The 12,190-nt window shown below is 46.4% G+C and overlaps 1 protein-coding gene across 3 annotated transcripts in view; it reads right to left on the bottom strand.

Moving 5' to 3' along the window:
• Nucleotides 1–12,190, bottom strand: part of FBXW5 (F-box and WD repeat domain containing 5) — a 67,669-nt gene that overhangs the window by 11,943 nt on the left and 43,536 nt on the right. For all 3 annotated transcript variants that reach the window (XM_068248959.1, XM_068248961.1, XM_068248960.1), the window contains exons 6-7: nt 7,451–7,922; nt 3,308–3,455 (exon numbers count right to left, since the gene is read on the bottom strand). In XM_068248959.1, the coding sequence (XP_068105060.1) occupies nt 3,308–3,455; nt 7,451–7,922 (620 nt within the window). The remainder of the gene's footprint in view (nt 1–3,307; nt 3,456–7,450; nt 7,923–12,190) is intronic.

The following is a 12,190-nucleotide window of genomic DNA, read 5'->3' on the forward strand; positions in this document are numbered from 1 at the left end:
AGGAAAGGAGCACACAATCATGTAGAATACACTAGGGAAGGGAGAGGGTACAAGAAACATGATCATGTGATTTGGGCTGGTTAGGTAGGTCCAGTAATACTAGTACGAGGCGGTCATAGGAAAGGAGCACACAATCATGTAGAATACACTAGGGAAGGGAGAGGGTACAAGAGACATGATCATGTGATTTGGGCTGGTTAGGTAGACCCAGTAATACAGGTATGAGGCTGTCATAGGAAAGGATCATACAATCATGTAGAATACACTAGGGAAAGGTGAGGGTACAAGAGACATGATCATATGATTTGGGCTGGTTAGGTAGGCCCAGTAATAAAGGTATGAGGTGGTCATAGAAAAGGAGCACACGATCGTGTAGAATACACTAGGGAAGGGAGAGGGTACAAGATACATGATCATGTGATTTGGGCTTGTTAGGTAGGACCAGTAATACAAGTACAGGCTGTCGTAGGAAAGGAGCACACGATCCTGTAGAATACACTAGGGAAGGGAGAGGGTACAAGATACATGATCATGTGATTTGGGCTGGTTAGGTAGGCCCAGTAATACAAGTACAGGCTGTCATAGGAAAGGAGCACACGATCCTGTAGAATACACTAGGGAAGGGAGAGGGTACAAGAGACATGATCATGTGATTTGGGCTGGTTAGGTAGGCCCAGTAATACTAGTACGAGGCGGTCATAGGAAAGGAGCACACAATCATGTAGAATACACTAGGGAAGGGAGAGGGTACAAGAGACATGATCATGTGATTTGGTCTGGTTAGGTAGGACCAGTAATACAAATACGAGGCAGTCATAGAAAAGGAGCACACGATCATGTAGAATACACTAGGGAAGGGAGAGGGTACAAGAGACATGATCATGTGATTTGGTCTGATTAGGTAGGACCAGTAATACAAATACGAGACAGTCATAGGAAAGGAGCACACAATCATGTAGAATACACTAGGGAAGGGAGAGGGTACAAGAGACGCGTACGAGAGATATCGGCGCGGGAGACTTGGGCACAGGATACAGCCGGTATATGGCTGATAAGTTCCCGGCCGTGTCAAATACTATTCCCCTTCCAGGCCGCCATGGATGGTGGGGAATGAAATAATTCGGCTTCCAGCAATTAAAGAAATTAAAAAAATTCTGTAATGAAAAATACCCCTCTGGGGGATACTTACCTCGTGAGGGGGGAAGCCCCTGGATCCCAACGAGGCTCCCCCTTCCTTCTGCGTGCCTCTGTTAGCCTGCCCGGGGTCCTCCGAAGTGCGGCAATGTAAATATTTACCTCTCCGGGATCCAGCGCAGGCGTACTAGCAGGTTTTCATTTGGGTAAGGCGGAAATAGCCGAACCTGATCAATCCGCTGTAGTGCGCAGGCGCAAGTCCTTTTGCGCCTGCGCAGTAGAGCGGACCGATCGGGTTCGGCTATTTCTGCCTAACCTGAAGGAAGAGCCGCTAGTACGCTTGCGCTGGATCCCGGAGAGGTACATAGATCAGCGCTTGTCAGGCTTGTCGGGGGAGGATTCCGGGAGGCTTTGGGGGAGCCAGCGCTGGACTGCCGGCAGCTACAGGGGAGGGGGAAGCCTCATTGGGACCCTGAGGCTTCCCCTCCCGAGAGAAGTACCTTTTTTTTTTTTTTTTTTTTTTTAAATCATGTAGCGAGCCGAAGGCATCCCCCCGCCCGTTTCGATCGCCTTTGGCGATCTCCGATCAGGAAATCCCGTTCAAAGAACGGGATTTCCTGAAAGGCTTCCCCCGTCGCCATGGCGACGGGGCGGGATGACGTCACCGACGTCGTGACGTCTTTGGGAGTCACGATCCACCCCTCAGCGCTGCCTGGCACTGATTGGCCAGGCAGCGCACGGGGTCTCGGGGGCGGCGCGGAGCGGATAGCGGTGATCGAGCGCGGGCCGGCGGCGATCGGTGTGCTGACACAGCTAGCAAAGTGCTAGCTGCGTTCAGCAAAAAAAAAAAAAAAAATTAAGCAAATCGGCCCAGCTGGGCCTGAGAAAACCTCCTGCGCGGCTTACCCCGAACTATGTTCGGGGTTACCGCCAGGAAGGTTAATAGACGTTGGTCATAATGTCAATAGCCTAATGCACGTTTCGCCACCAATAACCAGGTCGCTTTTTCAGAGGCTGAGGTTTTTTTCTGAGTTCATGAGTACAGGACTGTTTATAAAAGGATAAGATAAAAGCAAATTTATACAGCCACATCCAGGTATGTATCGCACGTTTTTATTGTCCTGTAAGCCCAATACACGGCCAATTGCATCCAACAGTCAATCGTTGCAAAACAGCGTAATGTAGGGGACCAGGGATTGCACTTGTCTACTGGAGTGTAATCCTTTCGATGCAGCCAGGGAGAGTACAGCAGCATCAAGCTGTGCATCTGCATAGTACTAGTGATTCAGGAAGGATTTACTTGTAATTGTACATGTAGGGAAAAAAGTGCCCTTAACTGAGTACTCAGTTCAATAGAGGAAAGCCTCTGGATAATTTCTCGATTTTCCAGACGCTTCCCCCATCCTCCTCCAACATCCAGTTCCAGCTCTGTGTCCTTCAGAAAACAAGGGCATGTCCATAGCTCGCGCATGTGCAGTAGCACGGGTCCAATCAGGCTTTACATTTTCTTTTCCGTGCTACAGCGCAGGCGCAGTGTTGCCGAGCTCATTCCCATACAGGAGAACCCGGGCGCAGACTTCTGAAGGACACGTTGCTGGAACATCAAGATAGAAGGAGATGGGGGTAGCTTCTGTTGGACCTAGAGGATTTCCTCGCAGGAGATAAGTATGTCAATTTTTTATTTTCAAACCTTACAAGTTTGCTTTAAAAAGCCGAGTTCTGTGACTTCTTTTTTTAACGCCTCTCACCACCCCACTGCGCCTTACTGTGAACTTCCCATCTTCTGAAAGTCTCTCCATACTGGCCTAGAGGGTTCCTAAAACTTTGGGAGTCACATGACCCCACCCTCCAAACCAAACTGCTTACAAATTGTCTTTTGTCCAATTACAGTTGATAAGGGTGAGCAAACAGTACCAGTAGTTTTTTTATTTTAATCCCTGGATTCAGTGCGACTGTAAGCACAGAAGAGTTTTCCTCACTGTAGGGGCTTTCTTAATGAACTTAATGATAGAATGCATCCATGCCCATGTCAGCTCCCAGCACTACTGTATTCGGAGCTGGAGGACTTGTGACTTTTTACACAGATGACATTACTCTGGGACAAAAAGAAAGTAGAACAACTGTATGGGAAAGAAAGTTGAGGAAAAGCGGTTACTAGGCTCAGGGCACACACCTGTGGTCAGGAGACAGCGCCATGCCAATGATGTGTCCATGAATGTTGATTATGTGATCAAGGGGATCGAAGAACTCATTTGGGCCACGTTCCTCACCCAGCACCGGCCCTTCCGTGGTCATCTGATGAGGGAGGAGCTGCATGATCCCTGCAAATATACAGAAGAGGGAGCTCATTTTACATAAATTGATACGATTATCCAGTTGGTTTGACATACAAATAATTGAGCTCCATTATTTGCTAGTGTGCTTAAAAGAGACCCTGGCATATTTGTATAATGGATTTTGCTCCAAAGTTACAGTGCACCTGACACTCCTAGCCCGCCCCATTCCTCCGGCCCCAACCTGACCTTTGGCTAAAGTCACATTTTTCAGACAGGAAGAGCAGGCTTGCCATGATGTTCCCTCCTATCACCTTCCATACTCTTCCCCCATTACCTTCTCTTGAAGGGTACCTTGAGTGAACCCCCCCCCCCTTGGTTTCTTCAGGTTCCTTGAAGTAATTACAGGCCCATCCGTTCAGCAGCTGTGACTCTCTGAAAGCTGACCAACTGAGGCAATCACATTCGTGGCTACAATCACAAGTGTTCGGGACGCGTGTAGCAATTTCTACTGACTGTACAAGCACAGAATGCTCCCAACCAGGGGAGCCTGATTGAAGAGGGGTAGGGCTGCACATGCAGCTTTTGGATGGGACGGTTGTTGAGTGGATTGTCACAGCATGAACATCACAGCAAGCCTGCCTCTTCCTCCCCCCCATTTAAAAATAATAAAAATCGGGGAAGGTAAGCTGGGGATTTAAAGTGCACCAGAGCTCAAGTAAAGTAAATAATCGATACTTACCCGGGACTTCCTCCCGCCCCATAAACATGTACGAGTCCCACGCCGTCCTCCCGTGGTCTGCCGTTCAGTCGCGATCAGCCCTGGTAACTGGCTCAGTTGCGTCCAGTCTGGGTCTTCTGCGCATGCGCAAGACCCGGACTGACGTCACTGAGCAAGTTACCAGGGTTGATTGTGGCTGAACAACAGACTGCGGGAGGACATGAGGGACTCGTACATGTTTATGGGGCGGGAGGAAGCCCCGGGTAAGTATCAATTATTTACTTTACTTGAGCTTTAATTGGTTTCCTTTAAATGACCTGCTTGGAAATGCTATGAATAGGTTATCATTCTAAGAGTTGCACTGACATCTAGTGGCAGTATTCTATTACTGCATGCACTGCATGTACACATGCTAGATTAGTTCAGAGCTGCCGGTGGAGGAAGAGAATATGCCGTCCGGAAGCTGCTAACTATATGACTGACAATAAAAGGAGACTATTTTCTTTGCAACTAATGTTCTATTAATTATTCGTATTACACAACCAATTCATCGTAAAAAAAAAAAATGTTTCGCTTCAGTGTCACTTTATGGCTGAATATCCCTGCAACCATGCTTACTATAGACCCCAGATTTGGGGGATACAGAGGGGACTCCCCATGCCACTTCCCTTTCCCTGCCAAACTGACCCCCAAACCCGCTGGTTCCCGAGATGTGATACAGGAACCTCGAAAACCTGAGGGGCTGAGGGCCCCCTTCCCTACCCTTCAGATTTGGAGTTTTAAACATACTGTTAATATATTTAGCATTCAAGGGACCCTCTGGGGCCCCTCGGGAACTCCCCAATACCCTCCCTCGCATACCAGGATTAACAGCAGCACATGCTGACAAAAAAATATCCCTTCTGTGCATGTGCCTGAAGAAATCCCACAGTGGGCATGCATGCAATGAGGAGCAGTGCAGTGACTTGGGGCCGCACTAGGGGGCAGCACAAGCTGTCATTACATCGAGAGAAGGAGAAAGCTCCGCACCATGTCTGTAGTGCAAATATTTCAACTTTATGGAGTCAGGTTAAAAACCATACAGCCAGGTAGCTGACATGTTTCAGACACATTGGGGTCCATTCACTGAGTTAAAAAAACAACTTGGGAGCTCTACTGCCGCTTGCTGTGCAGCATCACGGTCACGATACTTCACAGCGAGCGGGAGTTAAAGGAGCGCGCGTTACTATGTAAACAGCGCGTGTAACTAAGGAACACACGCTACGCTGCATGACCGTGCGTAGCGTGCATAGGGCTCCCAAGTTGATTTTGAACTAGCAGCACTGTTTAGTGAACTGACCTCACTGGTCCTTAAAGTGAACCAGAGACGAAGCACCCTCATGTATTTTACCATATATATCAGTGGGAACATTAGAGAAAACACCACCTTGCTTTCTGTTTCATTCTGCACTGCACAGCCTGCTTCTAATCAGCCCTGATAAAATCCCGGACTGAGCATTCAGTCTGGCTTTGCACAGGAATATTTATAGCTCAGTCTGTGTTCTCTCATGTCTTTTCAAGTCCAAGCCTGCCCCCTGCTGGCTCTGCTCAGGAATCATTATAGCTGAGTCATTATAGCAAAGCCAGACTGAATGCTCAGTTGGGGATTTTATCAGGTCTGATAAGAAACAAGCTGTGCAGTGCAGAATGAAACAGAAAGCAGGGTATTTGTTTTCTCTCATGTTCCCACTGATCTATATGGTAAAATACATGAGGGTGCTTCATCTCTGGTTCACTTTAATCATACCTCATATTTACAGCGTGACACGGGACAAGCTCCCAGGGCGACACGGGACAAGCTCCCAGGGCGACACGGGACAAGCACCCAGCGCGACACGGGACAAGCACCCAGCGCGACACGGGACAAGCACCCAGCGCGACACGGGACAAGCACCCAGCGCGACACGGGACAAGCACCCAGCGCGACACGGGACAAGCACCCAGCGCGACACGGGACAAGCACCCAGCGCGACACGGGACAAGCACCCAGCGCGACACGGGACAAGCACCCAGCGCGACACGGGACAAGCTCACAGCGTGACACAGAACAAGCTCACAGTGCGACACAGGACAGGCTCATAGTATGACAAAGGACACATATATGCCCAAAGTCCCAACCATCTCCTGTGAGTCAAAAGACACACCCTCCAAAAGGAGGGGGAGGAGAAAGGAAGAGAAAAAGGCACAAGACTAAAAGAGGGATGATAAAATCAAGCAAATTAAATATTTTTTCTATAGACATTGTGCGGAACTTTCTCCTCTCATCTATATGGGATCAAGTCTCCTGGTTCCAGCACTTTCTTAGCAGAAGAGGCACAGCGGAATTCACCTAATCTTCATTGTCACTACATCGGTGACAGGAAATGAGAAAGAGCAATAATGCCTGGTACACACCTTGCAATTTCCCATCAGACAGATTGGTCGAAATAAATCTGACAGATCCAATTGGATTTCCGATCGATTTTCTGATCACTTCTATGCAAATCGATCAGAAAAACGATCGGAAAGCAGATCAGACCTGTTGGAAATTATCTATTCGACCAATCTGAAGGGAAATTGCATGGTGTGTACTAGGCTTGACAACTAATTGGGGCTTCTATCTCCACCCTGATAGGAAGCCATGAAAATTCTTAAAGGAGAACTGTAGTGAGAGGTATATGGAGGCTGCCATATTTATTTCCTTTTAAGCAATACCAGTTGCCTGGCTATTCAGCTAATCCTCTGCCTCTAATACTTTCAGCCATAGGCCCTGAACAAGCATGCAGCAGATCAGGTGTTTCTGACAAATTTAGACAGATATGACAAGATTAGCTGCATGCTGGTTTCTGGTGTGATTCAGACACTTCTTTAGGCAAATAGTCCATCAGGGCTGCCAGGCAACTGGTATTGCTTAAAAGGAAATAAATATGGCAGCCTCCATATCCCTCTCACTACAGTTCTCCTTTAATAGATGGAGACACAGGACAATGATAAAAAGCCAAAAGGGGTTCTAACCCTCCTACCACACTACCTAAATCATGTCTCCCGGAATTCCACCAGCTTAGCTGCAAGCACAGAACAGCAGCAGGGAGAAGGTCCAGAGATGGATTAACATAAAATAGGACCCTAGGCAAAATACCAACTTTGGCCTGCCCTTGATGAACACTTTTTTGGTAATATTTGGTAGGAGCTAGCATCAACCAGACGCCGGTTCTTTCTCCACGCCCTAGACGCCTGCCTAAGTTGCCTTGTGCATGCTCCGGCTCTGAGAAAGTCTGGGTTGTGATGAGAGAAGGGCGCGTACCTATCTGGTGGGGTGAGTAGGTGAGGCAGCCTGTGGTGAAGATGAGGTATTTCTTGTTCCCTTCAGTGTTCTGCGGACTGGTGGGACGCCTGGTCCGGTATCTGGCATATAGCTGGGCCACCCTGGTCTCCAGCTGCTCCCTGGTCAGAGGAGGCCGAGGCGGATGCTGGTTCTGGACATCAAAGTCCACAAAGAGCTGGAGAGCGGCTGCGATCTGAGCATCTTCCCCAGCCACGTCCCTTCCTTCCTCCTGCTCCTCCTGCTCGCCCTCCTCCACCTCCTGTCGCTCCTCCTCCATGTTTTCCACTTCCTGCTGTTGGGGTGGAGCAGGCGCGGTCTCCTCAGTCCTGTCCCCCACTTCCACCAGCAGGTCCGGAGAGTCCGCCACCATCACCATCCGGATGGTGCTAGCATTCAAGTTCTGGATCTTGTACAGTCTCTTCACCACATTGAGGTTTTCGGATTCTACATCCTGAAAAAAAAAAAATAGGAGAAAAAAAAAATAATCACAGTTTAGGAGAACCTGTCCTAAAAAAAAGAGCCCCTGGGTGTACTTACCTCGGAAGGGGGAAGCCTCTGGAACCGAATGAGGCTTCTCCCGTCGTGATCCATCCCACTGTGGTCTCTCTAGGTCGCTCCGAACAGCGGCTATGTAAATATTTACCTTCCCCGGCTCTAGCGCAGTAGCAGCTCTCGGCTCGGGATCAGGTGTAAATAGCCGATCCCAGTCGGGTCCGCTTTACTGCGCAGGTGCAAGTCGTCTGCACATTAGAGTGGACCCGGCTGGGATCGGCTATTTCCGCCTTAGCCCATCGGGAAGCCGCTACTGCGCTGGAGCCGGGGGAAGGTAAATATTGCAGGTGCTACTGCACCACAGTCTGACAATGTTGGCTGTGGCTTCGGAGGGGCCTAGAGAGACCACCATGGGACTGAGGAGGACGGGGAAAGTCTCAATCGGATACAGAGGCTTCCCCCTCCCGAGGTAAGTACCCCCCCCCCCCCTTTTTCAGTACAGGTTCTCTTTAAAGTGGTATTATACTCAAATTTTCATCTATGGTCTAAAGCAGGGGTGTCAAACTCAATCATATAAGGGGCCACAATCTGAGACATGGCTTTAGTTGTGGGCCACACTGTTTATTTAAAGCAAACCTAAGCTGAAAATGAAATGTCAAAACAAGCATAGACACGTCATACTTACCTCCTGTGTAATCTACTCATCAATCTCTTTCTCCTCTCCTGCCTCCTGTTTGTCCACTGTGATCAATGGAATTCTCCATCCTCCATTTTAAAAATGGTCATTACCCCATAACAGGTTCCTGGTATTCAACTGTAGCATTGCCTACTTAGGCCATAGGGAAACATGGACATTACCTTGCTCATCAGTTGTCCTTTCAGTTATAACTGACAGCAACTGATATATGAATGACACCAACTCATATATTCAAAATATTGTCAAAACTGGAAGGAATAATTGAAAGAAGAAAATGGGGAGCTTCTAAGAGGAACTGATGGTGAGGCAAGTATGTAATATTCATTTGCAGGTATATCATGTGTTTATTTTAAATTATTTAGTTTACTCCATTCAGGTTTACTTTAAAATTGAATGGAGAGTCTCCACAGTGGGTACCCTAAAACCATCAGGAGCAATACCTGAATGTGGCCCCTGCCCTGGTGTGCTCCTCCGGGTGGGAAGCAGAGTGCTGTCATCTGCAGTTGAAGAAAGGAGGCAATGGAGAGCAGCAACCTGCGCTGGATACTACGTTCCACAAAACTGCTGGGGCAGACTGAAATATTGGAGTCGAGTTATTCACAAGGTTGACTTATATTCAAGGATATACGGTTCATGTGTATTGTGGTATTCCCAGGCCAGTGGATGGGGTTGGTGTAGAGGAGGTGGCAGATCCAAATTACTGTCTCGCTTAAAAAAAATGCTAGCTCCTATCTGTCAGCAGTATGAGTCAGAAGAGCAAATACGGCGTACTTTTAAAGGACACCCAAGGTGACGAGTGACATGATGAGATAGACATGTGTATGTACAGTGCCTAGCACACAAATAACTAGGCTGTGTTCCTTTTTTTCTTTCCCTGCCTGAAAAAGTTAAACTTTGGGTATGAAAGTGACAGTTTATGTCTGGGTCAGACTATAGTGTAACCATCACTGATAAGGAATTACAACCATAAAACACTTTTTTCTGGCAGAAAATGGCTTCTGAGGGCAGGAAAGAGATCAAAAGAGTCAACAGTTAATACATTGTAGCTCTGGCATACTTCAATGAATGTGTCATTGAGTAGGGGCAATGGAACAGTAAAATGTATACAAGTAGATTTAAATATAAAACAAAACTGTGGGATATCTACAAAAGGCATTAGAAGATAGAAACAACTGTTTATTTCATCAGTTTATTTTCACCTCAGGTGAAATGCTAGCCACTAATATGCACAAACAGACCTATACAACCAGGGCTGTGGAGTCGGAGTGAGAGTCAGAGTCGAGTCGTCGGAGTAATTTTGGATACCTGGAGTAGGAGTTGGAGTCAGAGGTTTTACAAACGGAAGAGTCAGGGCCTGTACACACTGCTGCGCTTGCGCTGCGTTTTTAAAATCGCAAGGTCTTTTGAAAAATAATGAAACTCGTGATGACCTGTACACACTGGTGCGACGCGTTTGTAGAAAAACGCAATCGCAGTGCCTGCTGTGCTTTTTTAAGCGCAGCGCTTGAAAAACGCATGAAAAAAAAGCAATGCGAGTCCATTGCGTTCTTTCAAACATCCTTATCCCAGAAGACTCTGCATTTTCCTGCTTCCTGTTGAAACGTAAACAAAAAAAAACAAACAAAAAAACAAAAACAAAACAAAAAAAAAAAAAAAAGGTTTCTTTAGCCAATCAGCAATTACAAGAAAAAACGCAAACGCATCAAAAACGCAGGCAAAACTACATGTGCTTGCAATTTTGCCTGCGTTGTTCAGTGTGTACAGGCCCTCAGATGATTTTTGTACTGACTCCACAGTCCTCTACATACAGCAAATCACAAGATGGTGCATATATTCATACAAAAAAAAATTAAACTTAAAAAAAAAATTAAGAGAATGATGGGCACGGTCACTTAAATATATTGTTAGAAAAAATGGTTCAATTGCACAAGTCAAAAAAAATGAAGTGCGTACACCTGTAAAGGCCTGCAGTCTCCATGGAATTGAACAGCATGGATTAATTTTCTCCTTTCTTTTACTATTTACAATCATGCAAATTTAGGCCATTTAAGGGCCACATAAAATGGTGTTGGGGGCTTGATTTGGTCAGTGGGCCTTGTGCTTGACACCTGTGGTCTAAAGCATTACACACATCATCACATTAACAGCTAAAGCCATTTGAGTTGTTTTCAAGGTACTGGAAGGGTTAAACTCCAGCTTTTTAGCTTATTTAGCTGCTAACTGATAAACTTGCCTTTGCAGACTAGCATTGTCAGATTGTTTTGGAAGTGTAATAAACTTCCTGCTGAATCCAGGGGTGGGGGATTGGGGAGCAGATAACTTTATCTCCTTTATTAGCTCATTAATTGCTTCATTAGGCGTCAGTCTGACAATGTGTCCAACAGCCAGCAATGATATCATCAGCTTCAGCATCAGGTGTAAATATACATTAAAATGACATCAAAGCATTCTTACAGAGTTTCATATTCATTTTTTTACTGTGTTAAACGCATTAGGGCAAAAATGTATTATTGAGTGTAATCCTCCTTTAAAGGGAATATGAAGTAAGAGGTACAGGTTAGTACAGATCGGTTTATATGGATGTTAAAGCGGTATAAAACCCTGACATAATATTCAATAAAAACATGTTTTCCTACTTTTTATATGTCATACGGTTATCATATTTGCTTTTGTGCATAAGTATTATAGTTCATTTAGAAATTACACGTTCCCTAAGTACACTTTTTTTTCTCGGAGAGCTGACTTTGCATTTTATTTATAACTGCTTTATTTATCTTCTAACATAAGTAGAAATGCTTTACGATTGTTTGACTTTGTTCATCAGAGCCTGCAGTGTCAGAAAACTGTTTATTTACATTCCTCACTTGATACAAGATAACATTATCTAAAGTTTGGATGCCAGCTTTGCTGGCAGGGAACTTTTAAGTCCTGTGTGTAACCCTTTGAATGCTGTTCTAGTAAAAATGCTGGGTTTCATTCCACTTTAATTGCAGTCTACAAATATTAAATCTTACAGCATACAATAGAAACAACTAGTCTAATACATTTCACGCTGTTCAGTACTTACTTACAGGGACCCATGGTTAAAGGAGAACTGTAGTGAGAGGTATATGGAGGCTGCCATATTGGTTTCCTTTTAACCCCCTTGCCGTTCCAATTGTTGCGGCAAGGGGGCAGCGCAGCACTTTTTTTTTTTAAATCATGTAGCTAGCCTAGCGCTACCTACATAATAGCCGCTGACAAGCGGCATCCCCCTATCTTCTTCGATCGCTGCCGGCGATCTGCACAAACAGGAAATCCCGTTGAGAACGGGATTTCCTGCAGGGCTTCAGCCGTCGCCATGGCGACGGGGCGGGATGACGTCAGAGGGAATCCCGATCCACCCCTCAGCGCTGCCTGGCACTGATTGGCCAGGCTGCGCAGGGGTCTGGGGGGGCGGCTCGGCGCTGCAAATCGGCGGCGATCGCGTACCACACGCAGCTAGCAAAGTGCTAGTTGCGTGTAGGAAAAAAAAAAAATTATGAAAATCG

The sequence above is a fragment of the Hyperolius riggenbachi genome, chromosome 8 (assembly GCF_040937935.1).
Source record: "Hyperolius riggenbachi isolate aHypRig1 chromosome 8, aHypRig1.pri, whole genome shotgun sequence".
Lineage (NCBI taxonomy): Eukaryota > Metazoa > Chordata > Amphibia > Anura > Hyperoliidae > Hyperolius > Hyperolius riggenbachi.